The 12754-nt window shown below is 44.5% G+C and overlaps 1 protein-coding gene across 1 annotated transcript in view; it reads left to right on the top strand.

Annotated features, from left to right (window-relative positions):
• Positions 1-12754, top strand: part of LOC136627334 (zinc finger protein 250-like) — a 35345-nt gene that overhangs the window by 16081 nt on the left and 6510 nt on the right. The window contains exon 5 of the mRNA XM_066602350.1: positions 11084-11186. Within this exon, the coding sequence (XP_066458447.1) occupies positions 11084-11186 (103 nt within the window). The remainder of the gene's footprint in view (positions 1-11083; positions 11187-12754) is intronic.

Raw genomic sequence — 12754 nt, 5'->3', positions numbered from 1 at the left:
GGATAGCGGACTTTCTCAGTCAGGAAACCGTAGACCTGGGGGAATGGGAGCTGCACCCAGACGTATTCCAGGCCATTTATCATCGCTGGGGTCATCCGGACGTGGACATGATGGCGTCCAGCTTCAATCGCAAAGTATAGCATTTTGTGGCTAGGTCCCAGGACCTTCAGGCAATAGCGATTGGACACGCTAGGAATACCGTAGTCAGATTTCCACCTCCCGTACATTTTCCCGCCTTTCCCTCTCTTACCGAGAGTACTCAAAAAGATCGGGATGAAGGGGTGCCCGGTAATTCTAATAGCGCTATATTGGCCAAGGCGTGCATGGTACGCAAACCTTATAGACCTACTAATCGGCGCACCGTGGTAAATACCGGAGCAAGAGGACCTGCTTTCAGAGGGTTCGCTCTTCCACCCGAATTAACAGTCGTTTCATTTACCGGCATTGATGTTGAGGCCGCGATTCTGAGGGAGTCGGTCATTCGAACCATGATTAACGCAAGGAAACCATCATCGTCAAAGATTTACCATTGAGCCTGGAAATGAAGCCTGTTTAGTGCGAAGACCGTCCCCTCCATCCAATCCGGTTTTCTTTGGCTTGTGTGTTGTCCTTCCTACAAGCAGGACATGGGCCTGAAGTTGAGCTACCTGAAGGGCCAGGTCTCGGCTTTCTCGATCCTCGATCAGAGACCGCTAGTCGCCAAGTTGGCAATCCACACTTTCCTTCAGGGGATTTTCCACGCTGTTCTTCCGTTTCGGTCACCCCTGCCCGTGTGGGATCTCAATCTGCTTTTGGGTGCCCTACAGTCTCATCCTTTTGAGCCATTAAAGGAAGTGCCATTGTGTCTTTTGTCCTGGAAGGTGGTTTTCCTTGTGGCGATCACTTCAATACGCCGAGTGTCCGAGCTGGCCGCTTTGTCGGTCGAGTCCCCCTTTCTGGCCTTCCATCAGGACAAGGTGGTACTGCGTCCGGTACCACAGTTCCTACCAAAGGTGGTGTTCTCTTTCCACTTTAATGAGAATATTGTGCTTCCGTCCTTTTGCCCTTCTCCAGCGCATCCAAAGGAACTGACCTTGCATCGGCTACATCTCGAACGGGCCTTGCGGATATACATTGCCAGTACTAAGGACTTCCGTCGGACAGAGTCCTTGTTTGTAATTCCTAAAGGGCCGCTTTGGGGATCTGTGGCTTCCAAAATGACCATCTCCAGGTGGATTCGCATGGTGGTGGCAGAGGCCTACCGTGCCAAGGGACGGTCGTCTTCATTTTGCGTGACTGCTCACTCGCTGCGGGCGGTGGGGGCTTCCTGGGTGGTTCACCATGGAGCTTCAGCTATCCAAGTGTGTAAGGCAGCAACTTGGTCCTCATTGCATACTTTTGCCAAATTTTACTGGGATCATACCTTCGCATCAGCGGACGCTTCCCTAGTTCGGAAAATCCTACAGGCAGCTGTTCCCTGACTGCACGGCACTTGTTGTAAGTAACCCACCCTTCCTTTCTGGGACTATTGCAATCAACCTCATACTCATGTGTCTCAAACCTTAAAATAGCAGCACATAGGGGAGGCGTGGCTAGTGACGCATGGCGGAGTGGGGGGGATCTCCATTGTTTTGCTATAATTGTTTTTGGCATCATAAAAGCATGACCTGGGGGCGTGGCCTGGCTATGGGAGAGTGAGGACAGGCATACCCTCTTCTCCGGTCTAATTGCCAGCATTTCAATATAAGATAAGATATCCCCTCCTGACCCCTCTCAAGCGGGTGCAACAGGAGCACAGAACATCCAGCGCTTCCTAGCTGGATCCAGAAGAGTGAAGGCAGAGCGGGCTCAAGCCAACATGGCGGCCGCGGCAGCAGCATGCGTGTCGGACCAACCACAGCCTGCAGGAGCTACTGTGACCGCTCCTATATTACAAGCAGAGAGGAGCACATGGAGGGACAGCAGCGCTCACTGCTTCCGACACACACAGCGTTGCTCACAGCTGGCAGAATGCAGGTGGAGGAGGGGAGAGCTCATTAACCCCTCATGCAGCAGCATCAGAGGACAACTACAGCCTGCTATAGGGAGAAGGTCCTCAACACCCTCTCCTGGACAAAGCTACCAGAAGTCAGGTACTTGGCTACACCACATCTCCCAGCTCCCCCTCAACACAATCAGCTCCTGGCCACACTTGCACCTCACTACCCTCCACAGGCAGAGATCATTCCTCCAACATGGCAAGCAGCACTGATCTCCCATACAGAGGAGCAGACATGACATTGCCCACTGTGTGTGTACCTATGCAGGGAATTGCAGCATTAGCTGAAATCAGAGCTCTCAGTTCCCATATAAAAGCCATACCAACTAAAGAAGATATGGAAGCATATATCACTAGATTAGAGAACTCATATAAAAGCGAACTGGCCTCTGTTTGCACGGAGATTCACCAAATTGACACGAGGGTCACTACAGTAGAGACTTCCCTGGCTGATCTATCATCCCAAGTTAATGCACAGGCGGCACTAATATCGTCCCATACATATCAAATGCAGTATTTAGCGGATTCTATTGATGACACAGAAAATAGAGGAAGGAGAAATAATATTCGAATACGCGGTATCTCTGAAGAGGTGGAACAACAAAATCTAGGGGACACCCTACGCCACATTTTCAATTCCATCCAGGACTCCCCCCTTGAGCTGGACTGTGCGCATAGATCCCTAAGCCCTAGGTCCCTCGACCCGGACCGCCCTCGAGACATAATGTGCAGAGTCCACCGATACCAAGTGAAAGAATCCATAATGAAAAAAGCATGGGATCGTCAAACGATACTTTATCAGGGAAAACGTATACAAGTACTTCCCGATTTATCCCGGGTCACACTGCAAAAAAGAAGGGCCCTGCGACCTCTCTTGGAATCTTTGCGCCAACACAACCTCTCATACACATGGGGATTTCCTTTCCGCCTACAAGTTCATCACGAGGGTCATTTACACGTGCTCCAGACTCCCAGAGACATCTCTCCTTTCACCTCAACTTAAGGCCTTCCCAATATAATGATTCACGACTGGCCTTCTATGCCTACGACTTCATTTGAGGGGGTACCCCCAAGACCCCAGAGATCGGGAAGACGTCGCAGGGGAGATAGGTCGGGTAGGAGACAGAGCCCAGGTCGACTCGGCACTTCGTTTACATAGAGCTTCCTGCTGGAATACCCATGGGACCCTTGGATGTCTCCATCCTGCATTGTTAGTCAGCAGACTTTCTAGCAGTAAAATAGCCCATGGCCGTTTGTCTCCTTCCCACGATAGGGAGATGAATACGCTAAAGCACTTGGACAATTAGCGCTCCATTGGGCCTGCGGTATGCAGGGAGCAGAAGACATCCTCCCGTGAATCTAGGGGTGTGCCCCATACATGCGAATTCAACCACAGAGGTCTTATCAGGCACCAATGGAAGGTGCTGGCGCTAATAAGAGAAAAATACAGAAAATGTTTAGCCAAAGTGGGTCTGCTTCTCTAGAGGTACAACAGAGATAGGATGTGGGACTTCTTGGGTCTTAGAAAATGTTTCACCCATGTGGACGTTAATTTCAGTTTTGAATTTATTGCCCTAAAATTATATGGTGTTAAGTTATGGCTGGCATCCCGGTGTGGGGGAAGCTCTCTTCTGTAGAAAGCCCACCACCCATTAGGGACATCGCGTCCTTGGTTCTAGGACGCAGATTAAACCACAACCCCTCCCCCCAACGTTTCCTCTTTTCTGTTACTTTAAATTTCTTCTAATTTCTTAGGCGATACACGTCTGTCATTGCTCTTGTAGCAACTTTCTTCTCACCCATCTCTACTTTCTAACCAATAACTGTTCTACCTTTTTTTTTTTTTTCCCCTCCCTTCTTCCTCTCCCCCCCCCCCCTAATAACCTTACTAATGGCGCCCCTCGAACTTTGCTCATTGAATGTTCGAGGACTTAATATTCCTCAGAAATGGTCACAGGTTCTTTACCACATGCATAAGCAGGGGGTCCAAGTGCTCCTTCTCCACAAAACACATTTTAAAGTTGGGCATGTACCTAACATAAGAGACCGCTACTACGCGCATTGGTTCCACAGCGCCAATCCTGACTCTCGCTCCGGGGGGGGGGGGGGGGTCTATTGCAATACATAAATCCCTGGCTCACTGCCTGATAGACAAATGCCTTGACCCAGAGGGCCGTTACCTCCTCCTCAAATTAATGATCGGATCGACTAGGCTTACCATTGCCAATTGGTACGCCCCCAATCAGCGACAGGTCACGGCATGTCACTCATTCCTTAACAAGCTGTCCGAATTCGCTGAAGGGGTGCTCGTTGTCGGAGGGGACTTTAACCTTACTTTGAACCCAAATATTGACACCTTGATGGGCCGAGGCTCAATCTCCACTAGACAATTGCAATCACTTAAACGCATGCTGTATGCCCTTCAGTTGGTGAGTTCTACACCCACAAGATAAGGACTTCACTTTCTACTCGCACCCACACAATTCATAGAGTCGCATAGATTACTTTCTGCTAGGCTAGTACGCACTATCTTGGCAACCTTCAGCCTCTATTGGGGACATGCTGTGGTCAGACCATGCTCCAATATTTGTGAACATAACACTGCCAGACCGCTTTGATAAGCAGTGGACTCGGCAGTTAAATGACAACCTCTTAAAAGATGCCGTATGCGTAGCTGACATAAAGGAGCACATAGAATTTTTCTTAGAAACACATGCATCAGACAATACATCTGTACCCACCCAGTGGGAGGCGCTGAAATGTGTCCTTAGAGGCATCCTAATTAAACACGGTACGCGACTTAAGAAGGAAGGAGCCCTTCAGATGTTTAACCTCCTCCAAAAAATTAATGATTTAGAAACTGCTCACAAACATACCCTTTCTCCAGCTACTTTGACAGACCTAGTCATAGCAAGGAAGGAACTCCATTCTAAGCTAGATAAAAAATACCTATGTCTTAGAGATCAATGCAAATGCTTCGATTACGAGTATTCTAACAAAGCGGGAAGGCATCTTTTACGACTGCTGCAGCCATGGACGGCACACACTTACATCCCCAGAATTAAAAACTCAGTGGGTTTAGACACTCACAATACCTCAGAGATCCTCGATATATTTCAGACTTACTACTCACAGTTATATGATCTTAGGGTACAGTTTGCAGACATGAACCCATCTACTCTAGTGGAGCGAATCTCTGCTTACATTGCAGAGACAGCCTTACCTACATTAGACACTTATTCCAGAGAGACACTGGATTCTGACATCACGGAAGAGGAGATAAGGAGACAATTAAATCCACCCCAACAGGGAAGAGTCCAGGTCCCGAAGGCTTTACACGCACCTTTTACAAATTATTTAGGGAACAAATGACCCCCATTTTAGCTAAAGTCTTTTCAGCGATTTCTTCAGATTCCCCCTTCACGCAACAATCCTTGGAAGCACACATTAGTGTCCTGCCTAAACCTGGTAAGGATCTCACAGTTTTCCACTAATTATAGACCTATATCACTGATAAATGCGGACATTAAACTTTTTTCCAAGACACTAGCTAACAGATTGTCTCCTTTCCTCCCTTCCATCATACACACAGATCAGGTAGGATTTATCAAAGGTAAGGAGGCCAGAGACAACATTATAAAACTCTACTAACAACATCTAGAGCGAGAGTGGGGTCTTATCCTCTCTGTCTGCTGTCCGTGAATGCAGAAAAGGCCTTCGACAGGGTCCATTGGGGATTCTTGTCAGCAACTCTCAAACAAATTGGACTTGGCCCCAAATTTCTGGACAGAGTACTGGCCCTTTACACATGCCCTACTGCTAGGATAAGGGTGAATGGATTATTGTCCTCTCCCATACATATCAGAAATGGCACCAGGCAGGGTTGCCCTCTGTCACCTCTTCTGTATTTGTTGGTAATGGAGCATCTTGCAGTAGCGATAAGAAACAACCCAAATATACAAGGCCTTCAAATTGGAGGGAACCATTATAAGACGGCCATATACGCTGATGACCTCCTACTGTACATCTCCCAGCCCCATACCACACTTTTGTTGTTAATACAGTAGTTCGAGAGATACGGACATCTATCTAACTTAAAAATAAATTACTCCAAAACAGAAGCTCTGAACATTTCACTCCCGTTAGCAGAAAAACATATCTCAGAGCAATTTCCATTTAGATGTCAACGGGAGGCTATCCAATACCTTGGGGTGTTTGTCCCTACTGACCAATCTAGGTTGTTCCCCTTAAATTATCAGACCCTCCTTGAGCGCACACTAAAAGACCTCTCCAACTATGCAAACAGAGACATCTCATGGTTTGGGAGGATAAACACCCTAAAAATGGATGTGTTACCTAAATTCCTATATCTCTTCCAGGCTGTACCTATCATACCCCCTACATCGTTCTTTAATTCATTAAGGTCGACTCTAATTAAATTTGTGTGGGGATTGCTCGAGACCCAGGGTGGGAGTGTGTACGCTCTTTCGCCCCAAGAAATTTCAGACTATACCATGCTGCAGCGGTTTTAACACATATTGTGGACTGGCACTACCACTCAGCTCACAAGCAGTGGATACAGTTAGAACAGGCGGATTGCTCGATTCCGATAAGACTTCTCCCATGGATTCGTCCCTGTGACAGAGCTCAAATCCTATCTACCAATTACCTATTGAAAGAGACACTTAAACTCTGGGACTCGAAAATACAAAAGCAGATCCTGTCAAGTCTAGATAGTCCCCTCACACCACTTTTCTCCAACCCAGCATTCCCACCAGGTAAGAGCCAAGGTCTTTTCATGGGTTGGGAGGCTCGAGAGGACCCCCGGGTTTGCAATGTCCTAGGTGGCCCCTCAGTGCCTTCCTTTCAAGAATTAAGATCTAGGTTTGGTGAACTGAATCTCTCCTGGTTAGAATTTCACCAACTTCGCTCTTTTCTTAACACTCAAGGAGATAGAAACACTTTTCTAACAGCCCTCACACCTTTTGAGAGTCTATTTTCAAGAGGGTCCCCTCCGACACACGTAGTATCCCTGATATATGGTCTGCTGATCCAAGAAACATACACCACGGATCCTGGTTTCAAATGGGCTTGGGAACAGGAAATTGGAGTCATGATCTCACAGAATGAGTGGCGGAAGGCATTCATCTTTACTCATAAACTGTTCATGGCCTGTGCTGCACAGGAAAAAAATTACAAAATTCTTACAAGATGGTATAGATATCCTACCCGCCTTCATGCTATATTCCCTTCAGTGTCTGAGGTGTGTTGGCGCTGTGGAACTGATAGGGGTACAATGACGCACATTCGGTGGAGCTGTGACTTGTTGAGACCTTTCTGGGACAAGGTATTCTCCACATATAACTTAATCATCCGGGGAAATATTAACAATAATGCCCAAATTGCTCTCCCATCCATACTGCCGGGCTCAATAGGTTCACAGAAAAAGGGTTTTTAGCAACAGCAAGAGCAGTTATCCCGATCCATTGGCGTTCCACACCAATTCCTTCCATGACTGAGTGGCTTTAGGAAATGTCTCATCTGCGCCATATGGAGGAATTATGTGCAGAACATAATAGAGAATCTGAAACATTTCTGTCGGTATGGCAATTGTGGATCGACTTTGAATCTTCTTCAGATTTCCGAGCGCTCTTTTCCTAGTTGCTCAATTGCCGCGGGGGTGAGACGGGTTATTAGAAGGTAGTAATCTGGATATTAAACATTCTTGGGGGATTCCCCCTCCCCGTTTCTCCCGCTTCCTTCAACCAACTATCTACCCTTTAGTTTACCCATCCTTTTTTTTTACTTATTTAGAAATATTATTTATTTTATATTTTATTATTCATTTTGCCTTCTTGCTTTTTCTCTTCCCATAATTCATCTCTCTTTTTGTCTCTTCTCTCTTTTGTATATGTAATTTTTGTTTTCATTGTTGCAAGAGGATAAGGCCTCGGGCTTCTACCCGAATACTACAGACCGCAAACATTTTATTCTCAAATTGCGTGTTCGGGTATTATCATTATTGGGGTCACCCACTAGGCCCCTCCAAGAGTTTTATTTAGATGGATATTTTCAAGAAGAGGCCGATTTATTTATGTTATGTCTTTTGTTATACATGTTTTATAGGTTCTGCTAGACCTTTTTAAGTTGTATGTTTTCTAACCTATCCTATTGAAAATTTCAATAAAAACGGATTGAACTATAAAAGCATGACCTATCGGGTACCTGCCAGGCTTAGGGAAGCTATCTAAGTTTATCAGCAGAAGAGCCAGACTCGGAACCCTTGGGGTATTTTTTTTTTAAAGTTTTTTTATAAGAGGGCAAAAATTTCTTCCCAAAAGCCCTTCAGTTTCAGGCAGAACCAAAATATGGGAGATCAAATACTGATCTGTCCACATTCTCTCCAGCAAGTACCACATCACCTATTTATACTGCTGGCCATAAGCTGGGGAGAATAGTTGCATCTCACCTACAATTTTAATTTGGACTCGAATAGCTGCCCCTTCTGTGGATTGTAACGCTCCTTTAAATGCTTCCAACCACATTCTGATAGAAATTTTTTCTCCCAATTCTTTTTCCCAATTTAACTTATAGGCTTTTTTCCTGACTATGGTTCCCTGTGAGCATATTGTAGAAGCAGTATGTCTCCGATTTCCTCAGATTTGGCTGTGCAGTGACTTTAGTTATGATATCCAAAAGGAATAATAGCAATTGGGAAATTACTTAGGAAGAAACTGATCCTGATGTATTTAAGCCTATCTCTATCTGGAACCCAATAAGCCATCTGTAACAATTCAAAGGACTTCACCCCATCTGCCGATATAAGATCGTCTACAAATCGCCTCCAGTTTGATAAAGCTAAGATTGGGATTAGGTAGTTAGGGTTCGATAGGTAATGTTGGTTTCTGTAGGCAATTCTAATTATTTAGCTTCTGTTTAAGGGACTTCCAGGCATCGACCGTGGCTCTCGTGGGTGGTGACAGTTCTCGGGGCACCAGCTTCAATCCCGGAATATTAGACAAGGTTGTTAGAAATGTCGCGTATAGTGGGGTAGTATATAGTATAGTTTCATGTCCCTTTTTTCAACAGTAATAATTTATTTAATATTCGGCGCATTCAAGATCAAACTGATCGCGATAATACTTTCTTCTCACAGCCTCATAAGGTGTGCAGTACAATATATTGATTTTATGTTGGTGGATAGAAACCTTAGTAATGTCACTTCCACACCATATAATGGTCAGATCACGCCTCTATAATGATATCAATTCAGGAACACATGAATCACTTTTCTATTAAAATCTGTCAAAACAACTATATGCTTTCTGCCTCCATCCTTTGGTGCGCCCATAAGGCCTTTATAAGAAGCCACTTTATTAAAAAAAAACGTGTCCTATGACAAAAACCTTAGAAATTCTCCAACCAGAATGAAAAACACAACTATGTTCACTACACGGACACAATAAACTAGCTTTTTCCGCAGAGAGAGCTGAATAGATAGTTACTGTAAACCACCAACTTCAGCAGCTCCAGATGTACGACCACGACCTGCCCTAAGAAAACTGAGAGTGACTATTACTGGCAAGGCAAGAAGCCAGGAGCCCTACTAGCAAAACAGCTAAATCACAATCATCTAAACTCCACGTACCCTTTATCCGTGACTCCCAAAACAATAAGCTTTTTAACCCTCAGGAAATCATAGACACTTTGGCAACTTTTTACAAATCTTTATACAATTTAGCTTACAATATATTTACTGTAAATACTTCTCCTTGTTTAATTGCTGAAAAATTGCAATATTTGCTAAAGAAAATAGAACATAAAAAGAAATAAAGGATCAAACTTTCTAGTAGTTCTCTACATTCCCACCTCTGTTCAAAGCAGATGTCCCGTCCTAATAGGAACCCACCAAACCCACGTTCCTCGGCCACTCACTGTCCCTATCTACAACAGAAGCAAAACATTTAAGTAAGAATACAACTACCACCACTAACCACAGTACTTGGCTTGAGATGATCTGGGAAAAACAGGAGACCAAGATGCAGTTCTGATTCCAACAACCATCAGGTGAAGACTGAGAATAACCAGCACAGGACCACAGCTAAGACCAGAATAAGAGCCCTCCCTAATTGCTAACCAGGTTCAACAGGTAGCAGAACACTCTCATAGACATTCCCAACAGTGCTAGAGAAAGCTGGGAGGAAAATACAAAACAATACTAGCATAAACCAGACCTCCATGAACAAATGCTAACACTTCCCGACTGCAATCTAGCAATCGGAATAATCCCTGTATCGCTCACTTTTCTGAAGTAATCAGTGATAGAACATGTAATATTATTACACTCCAGGCCCCTCTTGTACTCTTTTAGTGAGTACACCATCACCATGTCCTCAGGCAGAAAGTACCATAGTATCACTGCTCTTACAATAAAGTACCCCATTCGATGTTGCGTAGAAACCTTCCCTCTAGACGAAGATGGCGCCCCCTAGTTACAGTCCTGGGTATAAATAGATGATCGGAGAGATCTCTGTATTGACCCCTGATATATCTATATATGGTTATTTGGTTGCCCCTCAGCTGACTTTTTTTTAAAAACTAACCCTAATTTTGCTAAACTTTCTGGGTGTTGTAGTCCACCCATTCTACTTATTAGTTTTTTTTTCCCTTCTTTGAACCCACTCAAGCTCTGATATGTCTTTCTTGAATACCGGTGCCAAAAACTGTCCAATTACTTGTCTGATGACCAAGACTAGTAAACCAAGACATCTGGATGTAAATCCCAGATAATTGTCACTACAGTTAAGGATAAAAAGAAATACACTTGTCAGATAATCGGGAAGAGAAACGCACTTAATTCTGAAAACAAGCGGTTTAATGAAGCCAAACTTCATGAACCTGATGACCGAATCAATTTAGGAAGCCTCCAATTTTGACGTGACTGATAACTGCTGCTGTCCGGTCAGTTTTGGTCATCATGATGATTAATGACCTTTTCTGGTCATGTAAAACCTTCCACACAACTTCTCCAACCGTCTGCTGACTTTTACAATATTTGTCTCACAGCTTTTGTATCAGGATGAAGATCTAACCAATATTACGACTACAGAGACAAATGTGAGGGGCGATCAGCGGTGTAAAGAGGGGATTCCTACAGGTAACCGCCCAGGTGAGTAGTAACCACTAAATACAGCAGAGAAGAATCATAGAATGGAAGAGTTGGAAGGGACCTCCAGGGTCATCGGGTCCAGCCCCCTGCTCAGTGCAGAATCACTAAATCATCCCAGACAGATATTTGTCCAGCCTTTGTTTGAACATTTCCATGGAAGGAGAGCTCGCCACCTCCCGTGGTAACCTGTTCCACTCATTGATCACCACTGTCAGAAAGTTTTTTTCTAATATCTAATCTGTGTCTCCTCCCTTTCAGTTTCATCCCATTGCTTTTAGTCTTTCCTTGTGCAGATGAGAATAGGGCTGATCCCTCTGCACTGTGACAGCCCTTCAGATATTTGTAGACATCTATTAAGTCTCCTCTTGCCCTTTTGCTTTTGCAACCTGAACATTCCCAAATAATTACCAATCCCCATTTCACAATATTTGCAGACCGCTCACCATCCTGGTAACTCTCTTCTGAACTTGCTCCAGTTTGTCTGTCTTTTTTTAAATCGGGGTGCCCAGAACTGGACACAATATTCCAGATGAGGTCTGACTAAGGAAGAGTAGAGGGGATAATGACCTCATGTGATCTAGACTCTCTGTTTATCTTAATTAGAGATGAGTGAGCGTACTCGCTAAGGCAAACTGCTCGAGCAAGTAGTGCCTTATGCGAGTACCTGCCCGCTCATCTCTAATCTTAATACATTCCAGAATTGGTTTTGCCTATTTTTTTGCTACTGCATCACATTGTTGACTCATGCTCAGTATGTTATCTATTAGTCACAGATTCTCCTCGGTCACCGGCTGCAGATAGTTATGTAGATTTATTCATTCAGCTGGAGTACAAACTAAATATGAATGACATGTGATACCGTTATAGGTGATAACACAGGATGGGCATTTACCGCCCAGACATGAAACACCCCTATGTGAGTGGGAACTACTATTCACTATATGATGTCTATACTGATGGGGGAGAAATGGTTTTCCAGCTTCGGTACTAAGGGTCCTTTTACACTGACCAACTCTTGATCTGATGTAACCAGCGCTGAGCGGTAGGCAGGTCGGTCGCTGCTGGTTTACTTTATGTTTTACACATGCAAAGAATTACTGCTATGGGAACGAATGATCTTTAGTCTGATGGCTGATGCACATAGGCCGGCTGGTCATCTCCTCGGTAATATGGAGAGATGTAAAGCTACCAGCGAGCATTTTATGCTTGCTGAAAAGAAGATATGGCAATAGAAAATGGGGGGGGGGGGGGGGGGGGAATGACAAATGGTGCTTTTAATAAATCTACACAAATTCTAGTGGTCTGCTTATTCGCCACATATTGTACTTAATCATAGAGCTCCGTACATAAAAAAAAAAAAAAAAAGTTACAGGACTTTGAATGCAGCTATAGAGAAAAAAATGTTTTCCAAAAAAAGGGGTTTTATTGCAAAAAAGTGTAAAAGCCTAAAAAAAAATAACAATTTTGATATCGTTGTACCCGTACCGACCCGCAGAAAAAAATTAGTGTGTCATTTATGCTGCATGATTAACGCTGTAAAAATCTATGGCAGAATTGATGCGTTTTCT

Source organism: Eleutherodactylus coqui, chromosome 5 (assembly GCF_035609145.1).
Source record: "Eleutherodactylus coqui strain aEleCoq1 chromosome 5, aEleCoq1.hap1, whole genome shotgun sequence".
In the NCBI taxonomy this organism is placed as follows: domain Eukaryota; kingdom Metazoa; phylum Chordata; class Amphibia; order Anura; family Eleutherodactylidae; genus Eleutherodactylus; species Eleutherodactylus coqui.
Note: the sequence above shows the minus strand (reverse complement) of the source record. Positions and strands in the feature narration are given on the sequence as shown.